The sequence below is a fragment of the Microcaecilia unicolor genome, chromosome 5, assembly GCF_901765095.1.
Source record: "Microcaecilia unicolor chromosome 5, aMicUni1.1, whole genome shotgun sequence".
Classification (NCBI taxonomy): domain Eukaryota; kingdom Metazoa; phylum Chordata; class Amphibia; order Gymnophiona; family Siphonopidae; genus Microcaecilia; species Microcaecilia unicolor.
Genome location: NC_044035.1, coordinates 113,378,986 through 113,393,202, shown reverse-complemented (window position 1 = coordinate 113,393,202; position 14,217 = coordinate 113,378,986). Strand labels below are relative to the sequence as shown.

The 14,217-nt window shown below is 41.5% G+C and overlaps 1 protein-coding gene across 2 annotated transcripts in view; it reads left to right on the top strand.

Annotated features, from left to right (window-relative positions):
• Window positions 1-12,987, top strand: part of AP3M1 (adaptor related protein complex 3 subunit mu 1) — a 91,854-nt gene extending 78,867 nt beyond the window's left edge. For both annotated transcript variants that reach the window (XM_030203207.1, XM_030203208.1), the window contains exons 7-9: window positions 6,819-7,026; window positions 7,173-7,317; window positions 10,379-12,987. In XM_030203207.1, the coding sequence (XP_030059067.1) occupies window positions 6,819-7,026; window positions 7,173-7,317; window positions 10,379-10,479 (454 nt within the window). In that variant the 3' untranslated portion in view covers window positions 10,480-12,987. The remainder of the gene's footprint in view (window positions 1-6,818; window positions 7,027-7,172; window positions 7,318-10,378) is intronic.
• Window positions 12,988-14,217: the final 1,230 nt, after the last annotated feature.

The window sequence follows — 14,217 nt, the reverse complement described above, 5'->3', positions numbered from 1 at the left end:
TAGTGCACATACGTGTGATTGCCGATTATTGACACCAATGATGCTTGCAAGTGGCATGTACTCTTGTAGGCACTCATTTATAGAATTGTCTTGATGCTTTCTTTTACGCAGTAACAAAAGAGAGGGTAATACAGCATACAAACATACAGCACAGACAAAAAAGCACCACTGGGCCTTTAAGAAAGAGATAATAGCCATCCTTTTATTGTGAAAAAGACCCGACACGGGCCTTGTTTCGGCGCACAAGCGCCTGCCTCAGGGGTCAAGGTGTACCTTCACAATGTATAAGCAGAAATCCTAAGTGAATTGCCAGCTACCGCTGGACATACTTTCAATCACGCTGAGAGCTGGCTAGTATCCAAAACAGCCAAAAAAAAGCTTTTTTTTGGCTGTTTTGGATACTAGCCAGCTCTCAGCTTGATTGAAAGTATGTCCAGCGGTAGCTGGCAATTCGCTTAGGATTTCTGCTTATACATTGTGAAGATACACCTTGACCCCTGCGAAACACGGCCCGTGTCGGGTCTTTTTCACAATAAAAGGACGGCTATTATCTCTTTCTTGAAGGCCCAGTGGTGCTTTTTTGTATGTGATGCTTTCTTTTAGCCACAAAGATTAAGACTTATTTAGCATCTTTTTAGTGAAATTCACTCAACGTAGTGTATAGCAAGTATACATTGGACATAGGCACTTTACAATTATAATAAAGTGCTCTCTTACTAGTTAATTAGACCAACAGTGTAAACTTGGAAATTGACAAATTCATATTAATAGCATGATATGATGTCAGTACAGTGCACATTAAAACAACAAAGAAAGTATTCCTATGTAGTATACAATGAGCACAGCATTAGCTGGTAGTTTTCTAGCTTACCCTGGTCATGGATGCCCTTTTTTAAGCTACAAGTACTGCATTCCCTTTCCAGTGCTGGTGGCAGCTTCCTATTAAAGATTCACAGCATTTGCTGTCTCGTTTACTAGAAACAATTTTTTATTGATGGCCTCAAAAATCCAACAATTACATTCTTGTTTAATTTGTAACAAACTCCAACAATCCAGCATGATAACATCAAGCTTTCACCAAAGACCAATAATGAGTCCTCGTCATCATGCTTTCTCCCTTTTCTCCTCTACCCCCCACCCCCATCCCACTCCAAAATCCCCCCCCCCCCAAAAAAAAATGCCCCATACTTAACCCCACCAAATCATAAATACGACATGGTTGTAAAATTCCGGGATGTAGGTTGGACTGTTTCCCTTCAGGTCCCAACCTACCCTTGCACGTTAATGCCCTGGATCCTGTTCCCTACCACCCTAACCCTTCCCTTCCCTGCAATGCCTGGTCCCCTTTACCCAGCCACCCTCAGCGGTCCAGGGAGAATCTATTCAAATTTGACTTTGAGCTGCCAGTGAAATTTTGTTCAAATAGGACTCCCAAATCGCAAGAAACCTCTGCTACCTCCTCAGCGACAGGTGGGCCCCCTGTGATTCCCATATCTTATGTTGATGCAGCTTATTCCTCCAGTACCTGATAGAGGGGGGTGATCCAAAATCCAGTGATTGAGAATGCACTTCTTCCCCAAAATACAGGCCTTTCCTAGAAACAACTTTTCTCCCAGATTCCCAGGACCCTACCAGCCCGAAGCGCAGAAAATTGCTTTTTCAAATGTGAGGGAAACCCGACGTCCAAACACTAAGCAAAGAAACCCTGCCATTGCCGACCAAAATGATCTTATGTATTTACACTGCCACATGACATGAAACAAAGAGGCGTCTATCAACCCACATTTCCAACAGTGTCCCGTATCTACCACCCCAGCATGACAGGCCTGCTTGGGAGAGAAATACGCTCTATGTATTGTACGAAAATGGCATTCTTGTATTTCAGCGCTGTGTACTACTCGAGTGCCCCCTCTAAGCGATGCCAGTAGGGACTGTGCATTAATTGGCTGACTCGCCTCCCGTCCCCACCGATCTGTTAGCCCTTGCAGACTGTGCGTTGGTGACCATTCCCAAGTTCTTTACAAAACCAAGACACTGAAACTTGGCCCAGGGCATCCCCTTCCAGGAGCTCACGCATCTGTTGCCCGAAAACTACCAACAGGCTGCCCGCCGGCAGGGCCCTCAGATAGTGAGACAGCTGAAGATAACTGAGAACCTTCGCTGGGCCCGGCGTTCCATTAGTAAAAAGTTCTTGAAAAGACAAGATGGTCCCATCCACCCCTGACTACATCTTCCAGCAATAGCACCCCCCTCTTTCCCAATCTTCGCATAATTCGTTTCTCACTGCCTGGCAAGAAGTCTGCATTCCACCCCCCCCCCCCCAAGGGGCAAAAATACACTGCTGGTAGGCTGCTGTCCCCACAAGGAAAGCTATGATCACCAGAAAGACCATAATGGCCTCAACAATACACTTCCATGGATCCCTACGAGTAATCTCCCCCGGGGGGACATGACGTAAGTAGTTCAAATGGCAGGGGTGAAAATATGCTTGCTCTAGTTCCACATCAGTATATACATTGGTATCCATGAGCCAATCTCGTAGGTGCCTAAGTAGACATGCCTGATTATACCTACCTCGGTCCAGAAACCCCAACCCTCCTTGATTCTGAGCACCCATTAAGAATCTCTATTGCACTGTCAGCTCCCCCCCCCCTCCCCCCAGCAGACATTCATCTACATTTTCCTTAGGAAGTCCAAATCCCTACGCAAGACTCGAATAGGGAGTGACTTCAACACATACAGCCATCTTGGGGAAAAGTATCATGCGATAAAGCTGAATCTGTCCCATAAGAGTTAGCGGAAGCGTTTACCAAAGTGCCAGCCTCTGCCTAGTATCCCCAAGCAATTTAGTAATATTAAGGTCATATAAAAACTGTGGATTCATTGGCAACTGTATTCCCAAGTACCGGAACGAATCCTGAGCCCATCGTAACGGGAAGGTATTACCCCAAGATTGCCTTACGTTCTCTGAACTGGCCATTGCCTCGACTTAGTTAAGTTAAATTTGATGCCAGGCCTTTCACTGAAAACTAACATAAGAAATCACCTCCCCTCAGAGGACACTTTTCGCGGCCTCCCAGAAGAGAATCGGGTCCTCCCTGTGTTGCTCATTGCTAGTCTTATAGTCCTGCCACTTAGGTTCTAAAAAGGCCTGAAAACGACTATCCTTGTAAAAAAAAATGGGAAACCTCCAAGAACCCCCCTGTGGTTTTCCATCCTAGCCTGGAGATTTTGTTCCACCCATGCATGGTTGGAGATTATTGTAGGTGACGACAGCTGTTCCTGGGAGATTAGCACATAATCTATTCTAGACATTGTAGAGTACACTCTCGATATGTGTGTATAATCTTTTTCCTCCACACATCTATCAAGTCCAGAGCCGAACATAGCATAGATATTCCCCCCTGAGATCTAGAACGTTCTCTCCCTTTTGGTTGCGAGCGATCTAGTTGAGGATCAGCCACTTCATTGAGATCACCCCCCTCCCCCCCCCCCCCCCAACAAGACTGACACATCTTCCATATCATGTATTTTATGAATTAGTTGAATATAAAATGCCTTCTCGAAAGTGTTTGGAGTGTAAATATTGCATAGCAGTCAAGGTTGCCTTTCCAGCACCACTGATGCCAATACAAAATGGCCCGCTGGGTCAGCAATCACCTGCTTTGTTTCCAAATGCAAACCCTTTCTGATCAGGATCACCACCCCTCCTCGTCTACCCACTGCTGGAGCACCATAGATCTCTCCAACCCACCACTTTTTTAATTTAGCTTTCTCCAATGCAGAGAGATGGGTCTCTTGCAAGAAAGGAACAGAGCCCCCCCCCGGTCATTGAGAGCCTTTAAAATCTTTTGTCTTTTATTTGAGGAGTGAATTCCCCCTACATTCCAAGAGAATATTTGTATGCTACCCATATTCTAAGTAAGTGAGTCCAAAGAAAAAAGACTCCATCCAAGCCCTAGTCTTAATACATGTAACCTTCCGAGGGGGCATCCCAGCCACCAAAACCCCAGGTCAGACTGAATTCTGCCAGCTTTGACTTCATGTAGTCCTCGAGGGCAACCAGATAAACAACCGGGCATCACTTCCCCCACCCCTCCCGAACCCTGCTATAACCACCCCTACACACACCACCCTCCTTTCCTATCCCCAGTCTCACCACTTCCATAAATGAAGCCCCCCCCCCAGCAAAAGAGTCCAGAGTAACCCCCAAAACCTACAATAGGTGCTATTGTGTTCCCCTTCCCCTCTCCAAACACACTGAGTGAGCCCCCTAAGGCACAGCGGACATCTGTCATCGAGTAAGTAATAGGAAGCAGAGAGAGAGGGAAAAAAAAAGTAGAAGCATCCTTTATAACAGTAGACATCCATTTTAACCTCCTCCTGCTCCCCGTCAAAGTCCCACATGTTTGCGCCCTACCAGGCTGGGACTATTACACCACGAGCAAGTCCACCGGGAACCCATGAGCCTCCAGTAATGCAGGGAACAATGCACCTTCAAGCATTACCATTTTGGGAGGAACATAGAAAAAAAAAAACATCATCTATTCAAGTCTGCAACACTGCTTCTAGCCATTGCATCTCAATTCTCTGAGCGATCCTGTCCAGCCATACACTCCTCCATTCAAGGAAGAGAAAAAAAAACCTGCTTTACCACAACCGTCCGTTGCTTCACCGTCCGTTGCTTCTCTCTACGCCACACGATCCTGTCCACTTGTTGACAGCATAGAACCAGACTGGCCATGTCCAGAGAGCTATAAGAGACTGTATAATGGGCCCCTTAGATTCCTTCTTAGGCAACTCATTTCCAAAACTTCTTTTATGCGGCCTATAATCTATCCACAAATAGCCGTGCTTCAGCAACTGTAGTGAACAAATGAACTTGCCCATTGTCCACTATCTTAAGCTTTGCTGGGTAGAGAAGACTAAATCGAATCTTCATGCCAAACAACTTGGCGCACAGCGGAGCAAACTCTTTGCGTGCAACCAACACTTTGGCGGCGTAATCTTGAAAACATAGCACACGTGCACCTTGGTATTCCAAGTGTGCGCACACCCGTAAGGTCTGTAATATCGCCATTTTATGAACATAATTTAACACTTAAACTGGGTCCTACTAGCTCAATTATCTTACCAGGTCCGAAGCGCGAATGGCATAAAAAGTTGTGCGGAGAGAGACTAAGGAGAAAAGTCGCCATCGCCGACGCCAAGCTCTCAGTGGACAGCCGAGATCACAACAGAAGTGAAAATGGCAGTGGAGCAAACACTTGGTAGGAAGTTGCAGTTAATTTTAGATAAACTGGACGGAATGGAAGAGCGTTACACAACACTGATGGCAGAGCTTTAGATGGTCCAGCAGCGGGTGGGGAACATCGAAGATACCTCATGTCACAAATTGTGGAATTGGAATCGAAGATAGAAGACCTAGAGAACAGGTTGTCTCATCGCAACAATCTCCGCTTGGTTGGTTTGCTAGAAACGCTCCCTGAGAGAGACCTCCACAAGTTTTTGGAAACATGGCTCCCACAAGTGTTAACACTACCAGACCGGGCCGGTACCCTTCGGGTGGAGAGAGCCCATAGACTGAGGCAACGAAAGGAGGGAGCTGACAGACCTCGAGTGGTATTACCACAATTTGTGACATGAGGTATCTTCGATGTTCCCCACCCGCTGCTGGACCATCTAAAGCTGTTGTGTAATGCTCTTCCATTCCATCCAGTTTATCTAAAATTAACTGCAACTTCCTACCAAGTGTTTGCTCCACTGCCAGTTTCACTTCTGTTGTGATCTCGGCTGTCCACTGGGAGCTTGGCGTCGGCGAGGGCGACTTTTCTCCTTAGTCTCTCTCCGCACAACTTTTTATGCCATTTGCGCTTCAAACCTGGTAAGATAATCGAGCTAGTAGGACCCAGTCTCTCCCCTATGCTTTCTCTCTCAGTTCTTTGGGGGGGGGAGGCTTTCTTAAGCAGATTATAGTGGTTACTCAGGAGCAGTGATCCCCCCATTACCTCACTCCTCCATGACCCAACTGGAAGTCCCTTGCGGTCTCTTTTAAAGGATCCCGATATGCCAACTGAATGATCTATGAACATTGGTTGAGGGAGCAGAATGTTATTTGTAGACCTCTCAGAATGTTGTCAAGGCCCTCTATTACTTTTTATTTATTTTATTTATTGCATTTGTATCCCACATTTTCCCACCTATTTGCAGGCTCAATGTGGCTTACAAGTCATCATGAATGGTGGAAATATATTAGAAAATAGACATTTAGTGTAACAGAAGAATCTTGGGTAACATGGTAATGATAAAACATGTCTGTGTATCACAGGTTCTTGCCAAATTCCCTTTCTCACTAACTTGTAGCATTTTTGTATGTTTTCTGATATGCATTTTAAACAGTACTGAAGGTAGTATGGATAAGTGTTGCAGTGGTAAGAGTATTCAACTGCTGAAGAATGTGAGAAAGTTACTGCTTTATCATTAGGATCTGTAGACTGAGGGTAGTGGTGCTGGAAGATGTGAAGCATTCCACCCTTGGAGAAGGCAGAGATCAGATAATACCAAATAATGAAAATTATAGCTGGTTTATAAAGCAAATTACAGATGAGCTCCAAGCTTGGAAAAGAGCTGTTAACTCTAGGGGGCAACATAGTCTGCAATCACATACTGCCCTGTGTTAGTAGTTGGTGATAAACCTATTGGCACATTCTTATCTGTATTATAGAAAGTAGCAAAATGGCAGCAGAAATGTTAAATACCAGAGAGCTGTTACTTCCTTTAACCAGCATGTAATATAGCATGTGCTTCTCTTTTTCTAGTCTTGTAGCAATCCCGGTATATGTAAAACACAACATCAGTTTCCAAGAAAATGGGTCCTCAGGAAGATTTGATGTAACAATTGGACCAAAGCAGAATATGGGAAAGACAGTTGAAGGAATAATTTTGACAGTTCATTTGCCTAAAGTTGTGCTGAATATGAACCTTACCCCAACACAAGGCACTTACACGTTTGATCCTGTCACAAAAGTAAGTGTATACTAGCCAGAACTGTACTACTGTATGAGAAATGGAGGGAAGTTTAATTGCACTTTAGTTCCATTTTGGAATGTTTTTATTTCTGATTGAGGTGTGGTGTTTCCAAACTATTCATTTACTTGCAATTGTATTTCTAGGTGCTAACTTGGGATCTTGGTAAAATTATTCCCCAAAAGTTACCAACTCTCAAAGGAATGGTGTCCATACAGTCTGGCGCTCCTAAACCAGAAGAAAATCCTAGCCTAAATCTTCAGTTTAAAATTCAACAACTGGCTATTTCAGGTAAGAATAATGCCATTTTATATTGCCAAATGTAAAATTGTTTTGTGATTAAAAATGTAAGAAAACATTTCTGGAGGTATGTGGTTCTTCTCATAATATTACATGGTGTCTGCTTGCTTTAGTGTGTATTTCATCTAGGAATCTTAATTTTTAAAAATAATTTCAAAGCCATTCTGACATTTGTCTGCTGCATGTCTTTAAAAAATATGTACTAATTGCTCTTTGATTAACTGCTGGATTAAAATGATGCTCTTGTTGCACCAGCTTTTATTTCTGAAACACAGTACAACTATTAAAAGATAACTCTTTAATTCGTGGTCCAGTTGTCATAATAAAACACTAGTTACTTTTTTTTTTTTTTTAAGTTTTGTACCTGTAGCATATATTTTGCCATTTGCCTCTACATAAAAAAATTGATCCTGTTTTCAAATACAGACTGGAGACTTTGTAAAATGAGTTACTTTTCTCATTACTGTTGCTCTAAGGACAGATGAATTCTTAAAATCAAACCTCCATTATAGTTGGCATTTTATTGACCAGTCTGTACAGAGATACTAAGGACTGAACAGATGGAGTTACTGGGGGTGGTCCTTTTGTAGTAGACAGTGGGTTGACATGGCATGCTAGCAGTCCTGGGCAGAAGCCAAATTTCAGGCACTAAAAGTGCATGCTAACTTTAGCAACCAGGACCATGGCTTGTTTTAAAATATTTAGCTTGTATTGGTTTACTAAAGCACCTATGTTGGTGCCAAATAGTGCACATTCTTCCATGCAGTAGGGTCTTACTGCATAACTCATTAATATTAATTTAATAGTTACTGTGCTTTAAGCATAATGCATATATACTATATAGGGCCCCCAAGAGTGATTAAATTATATGTCCCTGCTGATGATAAAGTGCAAACATGTTCCATGAAAGATTTTAGGAAATTCCATTGTTGGTCATGAGTGCTTTCACCTTTCAATCTAGGGGAAAAGGTTTAGGTTTTTTCTTTGACTGGGATTGTTTTGCTGTTTTTGGTTTGTATTTCGAAAACTTAAGTAGTTATGGGTTAGTGTGTTGAATTAATGTAAATATTTAATTTTTACTAAGCTTGTTTGCAGTTTGAAAAGTCTACTTTACTTAACAATGATTACAATTACATTCTCCGTTGACAAACGAGATGAATCAGCCACACAGGTTGGTGCTGTCCTTTTGGCACTAAGGCCAGCTTTCTCACCAAAGGTTTTTCTGGTCTGTCTTGGTGCTGTCAGATGACATTACTACTTTTCTCTGTCAACAAATGTGGTTTAATTTAGGCACACATGTAGGTGATGTCCTATGACAAGCAGCAGGACAGAGCAGCTTTCTGAAAGCTCAGAACTAAAGTTCTGAGCATGTACTGACCTTCCATTTGTAGTAGACCCTTGTTTTGTTTGTGTTTTTTTTTTTTATTTATTTGTGGGGGGGGGGCGATCTAGTGAATGGCTAGGAAAACAAAACTCTCCCACTATTTATTTTTTTCAAACAATTTTTCTTACTGTTAGACAGATATCTCTCTCTACATCAGGAATCCAGTCCTAAGTCTCAGCCTTCTTGGCCTTTGCTGCCTGGATGTCCCACCATAATCTGAAACTGAACATGTCCAAGTCTGAGGCTCTTACCGTTCCCCCTTTCTCTCCTCTTTCCCCATTTTCTATTTCTAAGGATAATACTGTCATCCTTCCTGTCTCCTCAGCTCATAACATTGAGGTCATCTTTGACTCGTCTCTCTCTCTTTCTATGCTCATATCCAACTGACTACTAAAACCTATTATTTCTTTCTCTATAACATCACCAAAATTTGTCCCTTCCTTGATGAACACACTTGCAACACTTTCATCACTTCCCACATAGACTACCGCAGCTTGCTTCTCACAGGCCTCCCACTAAATCATCTCTCTGCCCTTCAGTCTGTTGAAAATTTTACTGCATGACTTATCTTCTGCTAGTGTCGCTACACTCACATATAACCCCTCTTCTCAAATCACTTCATTAACTCTCTGTCCATTTTCATATAGCGTTCACTCCTTTTACTGACTCTACAAGTGATTCATTCTGCAGCTCCTCAGTATCTCTCCGCCCTCTCTCTCTCTCTCTCTCTCTCTCCTTTACCGGGCTGCTCATCAGGTAAGTCGCTCTTAATCTGTACCCTTCTCCACCACCACCAGATTCCATTCCTTCCATCATGCGTCACTGTACACCTGGAGTAGACTGCTTGAATCCACGTTGAGCCTTATTTGCATAAATCAGTTGCTGAATGGTAGAACCAGCCCCACTGCATAATGTTAATAGTAGACTGTGATAACACTGAAGTAAAATTGTGATTTCAGTTTCAACACCAAAACTGACCTGAAATCCAGATTTGGTCAAGCCTTGGTTTTCAGCCAAAAATGCAAGTGCATTTTCATCTGAAAATGAAAGTCCCCACCCCCTGCCACTCTTTGCCACCCTGCCTGGGCCTATCTTTGAAGCCGTGGTGGTCTTAGTGGCCTCTTCAGGGCAAGAGGAATCCTGAGTTGCTCCTTCCAGCTCCGCAGTCAAAATGACTGCTGTGGGAGGTTGTGGCAGCCAGTTTCAATCTCAAAATGGCTGATGTGACTCTGGATCGCTTCTGCGCCAAGGAGGCTACTAGACCACCACCAGGGTTTCAAAGGTAGACCTGGGGAGGGCGAAGTTGTTGGATGGCCCGGGGGATGAGTTTTCTGCTAGAGGGAGGGTTAGCTTGGAGGGAGGAGGGTGCGGCAACAGTTCCAGCTTTGATTCCAGCCGAAAACAAGCAATGAATTTCAGCCTCAGAATCAGTTTCAGCTGTATTCTATTTTTATGCCTGGTTCTTTTTACAGTGGAATAAAAATATGGTTGCATATGCTTTGTTTCAGAGTGTTATCCAGCTCCAAAAAATAATCCTCCTTTTCAATGTGTTAATATATGTAGAGCACTAAATATGCTGTAGTCATTACCATGAAATAAAAGAACCTGGATCTAAGTATTACTACTTTTGTATTTCAGTTATTTTTATGATTTTTCTTCCTTTGGCAGGACTTAAAGTAAATCGCCTTGATATGTATGGGGAGAAATATAAACCATTTAAAGGAGTGAAATATGTCACCAAGGCAGGCAAGTTCCAAGTGAGGACATGAAGTTGGCATGATCATTTTCAGGAAAAAGGAAGATGGATGTTTTCACTGAAGACACTTTTTATTTTAAGTAGCAATTCGACATTGATAGATCTAACATGATAGTGACTTTTGTTGCTATTAGCTGAATATTAGTTAAGCAATGATCAGTTTAAGTATAAATTATTTACTTGCATAGACTTTTTTTCCTTAACATAACCAGAAATTTTTTAAATTTCACATTGTTTCAGCTTTCAGTATAACAAGGGTACACTGTCGATAGACGTGCCAAGTTAGGAAATGGGATGCTGGAAAAATTGATCTGTACAGAGAATGCACAACTTTGTTCCAGAACAGTTTTGTGAAGGGCAGGAAATTCTTTTCATATCTTTGCATTATCTGATGACATTAAGATTAGGATTAAAATTGGATAATCCCTATCTTGGACTTTTGAAAATTGTGAAGCACAGAAAATAGAACCTAATGTAGCAATAGTCTTGGTCCATACAATCTACATTCCAAACAAACAGCACAAACTGGATGTCTGTTTTGTGATTTACCTACTGAAAAATGTATTCCATAAAAGGTTTTATCATGATATTTACGCATGGGCGCTTCAACAGATTTATTCCAAGAGTCTATGCCATTGTTTCGCAAACATTTTTTCACTTTTTTGTTTTATCTTAGTTTTTTCAGACTGGTGCTTTATTTCCTAGACCTATCACACACTCTTCAGTAATGTGTGGGTTCTGGGCTCATCAGTAAATTTAGAGAGTTTGCTCACCAAGTCTGCTCATTTCTTATACACATGGTAGAACTAGAAGTCTTAAAGGTGCTAGTGCTTCTTACCTGTAGAAAGGAGCCATCACAAATGTCATACTGGCATTATTGGAGGTAGCTTCCTATTTCTTCACCTTGTCTTATTCACACATACCTGAAGGTAAAGAGCACTGTCATTTACACGTCAATTTCTGCATTTATTGTATGTGCTATTCCCCATTCATTCTTTTTTTTTTCTCACCTCTCATCTCTCTTCTCTTGAACAATTTATTCACCCTTAAGAGAATACATGTGATTTCTGAGTTAACTGGTGTCCACCAGGTTGTCATTTCCTTTTTTTTTTTTTTTAAACATTGACTCCTAGTCGCAAGGAAACTAGTGCTCTAAAATATTAGAATCTAGGGGATAATTTAATAACTTTTGTGCAGATGTAAATGGTGCGTGCATACGTTTGCACTGAAAATTTTGAGAAGCCCATAAGAAAGTTCATGTACTTCTGATTTGGAAGTTTACCTCTAGGGGCTGGAGACTTAATTGGATATTATGGTATATTCTCACAGATGGTAGAAGGGGGTTTTTTTTTTAATGATATATCAGATAGTTGGTGTTTTATAGCTTTGATACCCAATAATGAATAAATTAAAAAGGGAAATTTACTCCAAAGAATTCTTGCACTTTACATGTACAAATTTTCAGGTTTTATGCCCATAGAGTGAATTAAGAATGTCTTAGTTTAGCTCAGATAAAGTTATCTGTGTATAGACTGTATGCATGTAAGATTACCTGTGTATCAGACAGGCACAGAGACAATAGTTGTAAGCCTAGTTCTGCAAATCAAGCTCTGTTTTACTTTGAGAAGTGCTTTAAAAAAGTGTTGAAGAACTCCTGAATTAGTATGATTCATCTGTCACTGAGCAAGCACAACCCCATTGTTTTGTGTTTGAGATACTGATGAGCATTCACAATCACCCCCTTCTTTCCTAAAAGGTTATGTTTCTGCTTTTTTTCATACTACCCTGTTTACAAAGCCGCGCTAGTGACTTCCGGTGCGCTAATGATGACACCTAATTCATTTTTCATAGACTGTGTCAGTATTGCTGCGCAGCTTTGTAAACAGAGGGAGTAACTATTTAGATGCCTTACTTGCTTTTTATATTTGTGCTATTAGCAGCTGTGCTGTTAATACAATGAGATTGAATTAATGGAGTAGTTTTTGATTTACTAATGGTACATTAGTCGTTATAAATCATTTAAGCTCAGTTTAGTAAAGCAATTTCAGAAATGCTTTCTGAAGAGGAATCATTATGCAATGCCTTAGCTATATTTTCAAGTGCCACTTTGTGAAGTGAAAGCCAGTTGAAGCATTTTAATGTGTACATCCAAGTTCAGCTTTTAGACAGCTGAGTTAGGATTGTGAATTGTATTTAAATAAAAGTTGTTTGGCTTATTGTAAGACTCCAAAGAAAGGAAACTGAACTGTAAATATTTCACTGCATATAATGAAAACCTACCCAAAATTTTACTCCATGTCAATCAACGTTTTGTAATTCTATTTACACATTTATTTTTTTACTTTTTTCTTCCTGTGACGAGTTAAAGTAAGCACAAATACTGTCTTTGAATATGTAACTGTGCAGTATACTTAATAAAAACACTAGACATCTGAAAATGTGTAATAAAATATCAGTCAATTAAATTCCTTAATTATTATCATCTGATCTATCGTAGTTTGGTGTTGCAAGGCTAGCTGTTGGCTCAGCAGACCAATGGAATTATTAAAATTCCTGTACTACTACTTTCCTTAGAATTGTCTGTTGCTTCTCCTTTATTTTTCACAGGATTCTGCAGAAGCAGTATCCCCATGGTATAGGTCTTTATTTTGCATGTGGTTGGCCAGTAGTTCCCTCGGATAATATGAAGGCCATCTGAAGAGTGGCAGTCATGATTATGGAGTGTATGAATGATAAGCAGTTGGAAAGTTTTCATGTCACGATTGTTTCCCTTCCTATGTCATTTACAGGAATGTGTTTTTTTTTTCCAGGGTTTCTTTTTTTTTCCCCATTCCAGGCAAATGTCAATGTGCACACTCTTATTGGGAAAAGAGTGCACCTTCTTTGCTAACACAACATGTGCACCCTCTTTGCAAATGAAAAAACACAAAATGTGCTTTCTCTGCTCCTTTTTGTTTAACAACATGGGATTGACATGAAGCTTGACATCTGATAAACATATGTACAGTACTGTTTATTATACGTACAGTATAGTCTCCGTTAACTCACGTTAGGCTTACTTGAAGTAATCGGTTATAGTCCTCTGTACACTATTGGGTCTGTGAGTTCCATAGATTACGTCTGCCAGACGGTAAAAACTGTCATAGCACTGACATCCAGTGGCCTCCAGATAGGCCCGCATGGTGTTGAGACTCTCCAGCGCTCTTGCAAAAGAGACAAGAGGAGGTTGTTGAATTTCGTCAGCATGTGCCTCGCTACTCATTTCATCATCAGCCGTTGTTGCCTGTGTGTAGGCATATATCTCGACATCAGTGCTGTCGCCAGCTGTTTGTAGATCATAATCAACAGCTACGTAGCGATGAAACTCCTCTTCAGTAACACCGGCTGGGATGTCAATAACCTGTTCATCTGACGTGTTTGCAACAGCTGCATCTGTTTCGTCCCTCTCCACATCCTTAACAAAGCTTGCCCGCTTACAGCAGTTCACAATGGTTGCCTATGTAACATGATTCCAAACTTCTTTCTGCATATGTAGGAAATCCAACAGTGATAGATTACGAGCCACTGTTACCAGTCTGGTCATCCATAACGCTCATCAGACGACGTAGCACAAGAGCCCAATTAATGTTGTTTGAAATTGACTATTATGCCCTGATCCATAGGTTGGATCAGAGAGGTAGTGTTTGGTGGCAGGAAGACCACCTTGACGTTAGACAGCCTGACATCATCCCTGTGTGCAGCACAATTATCA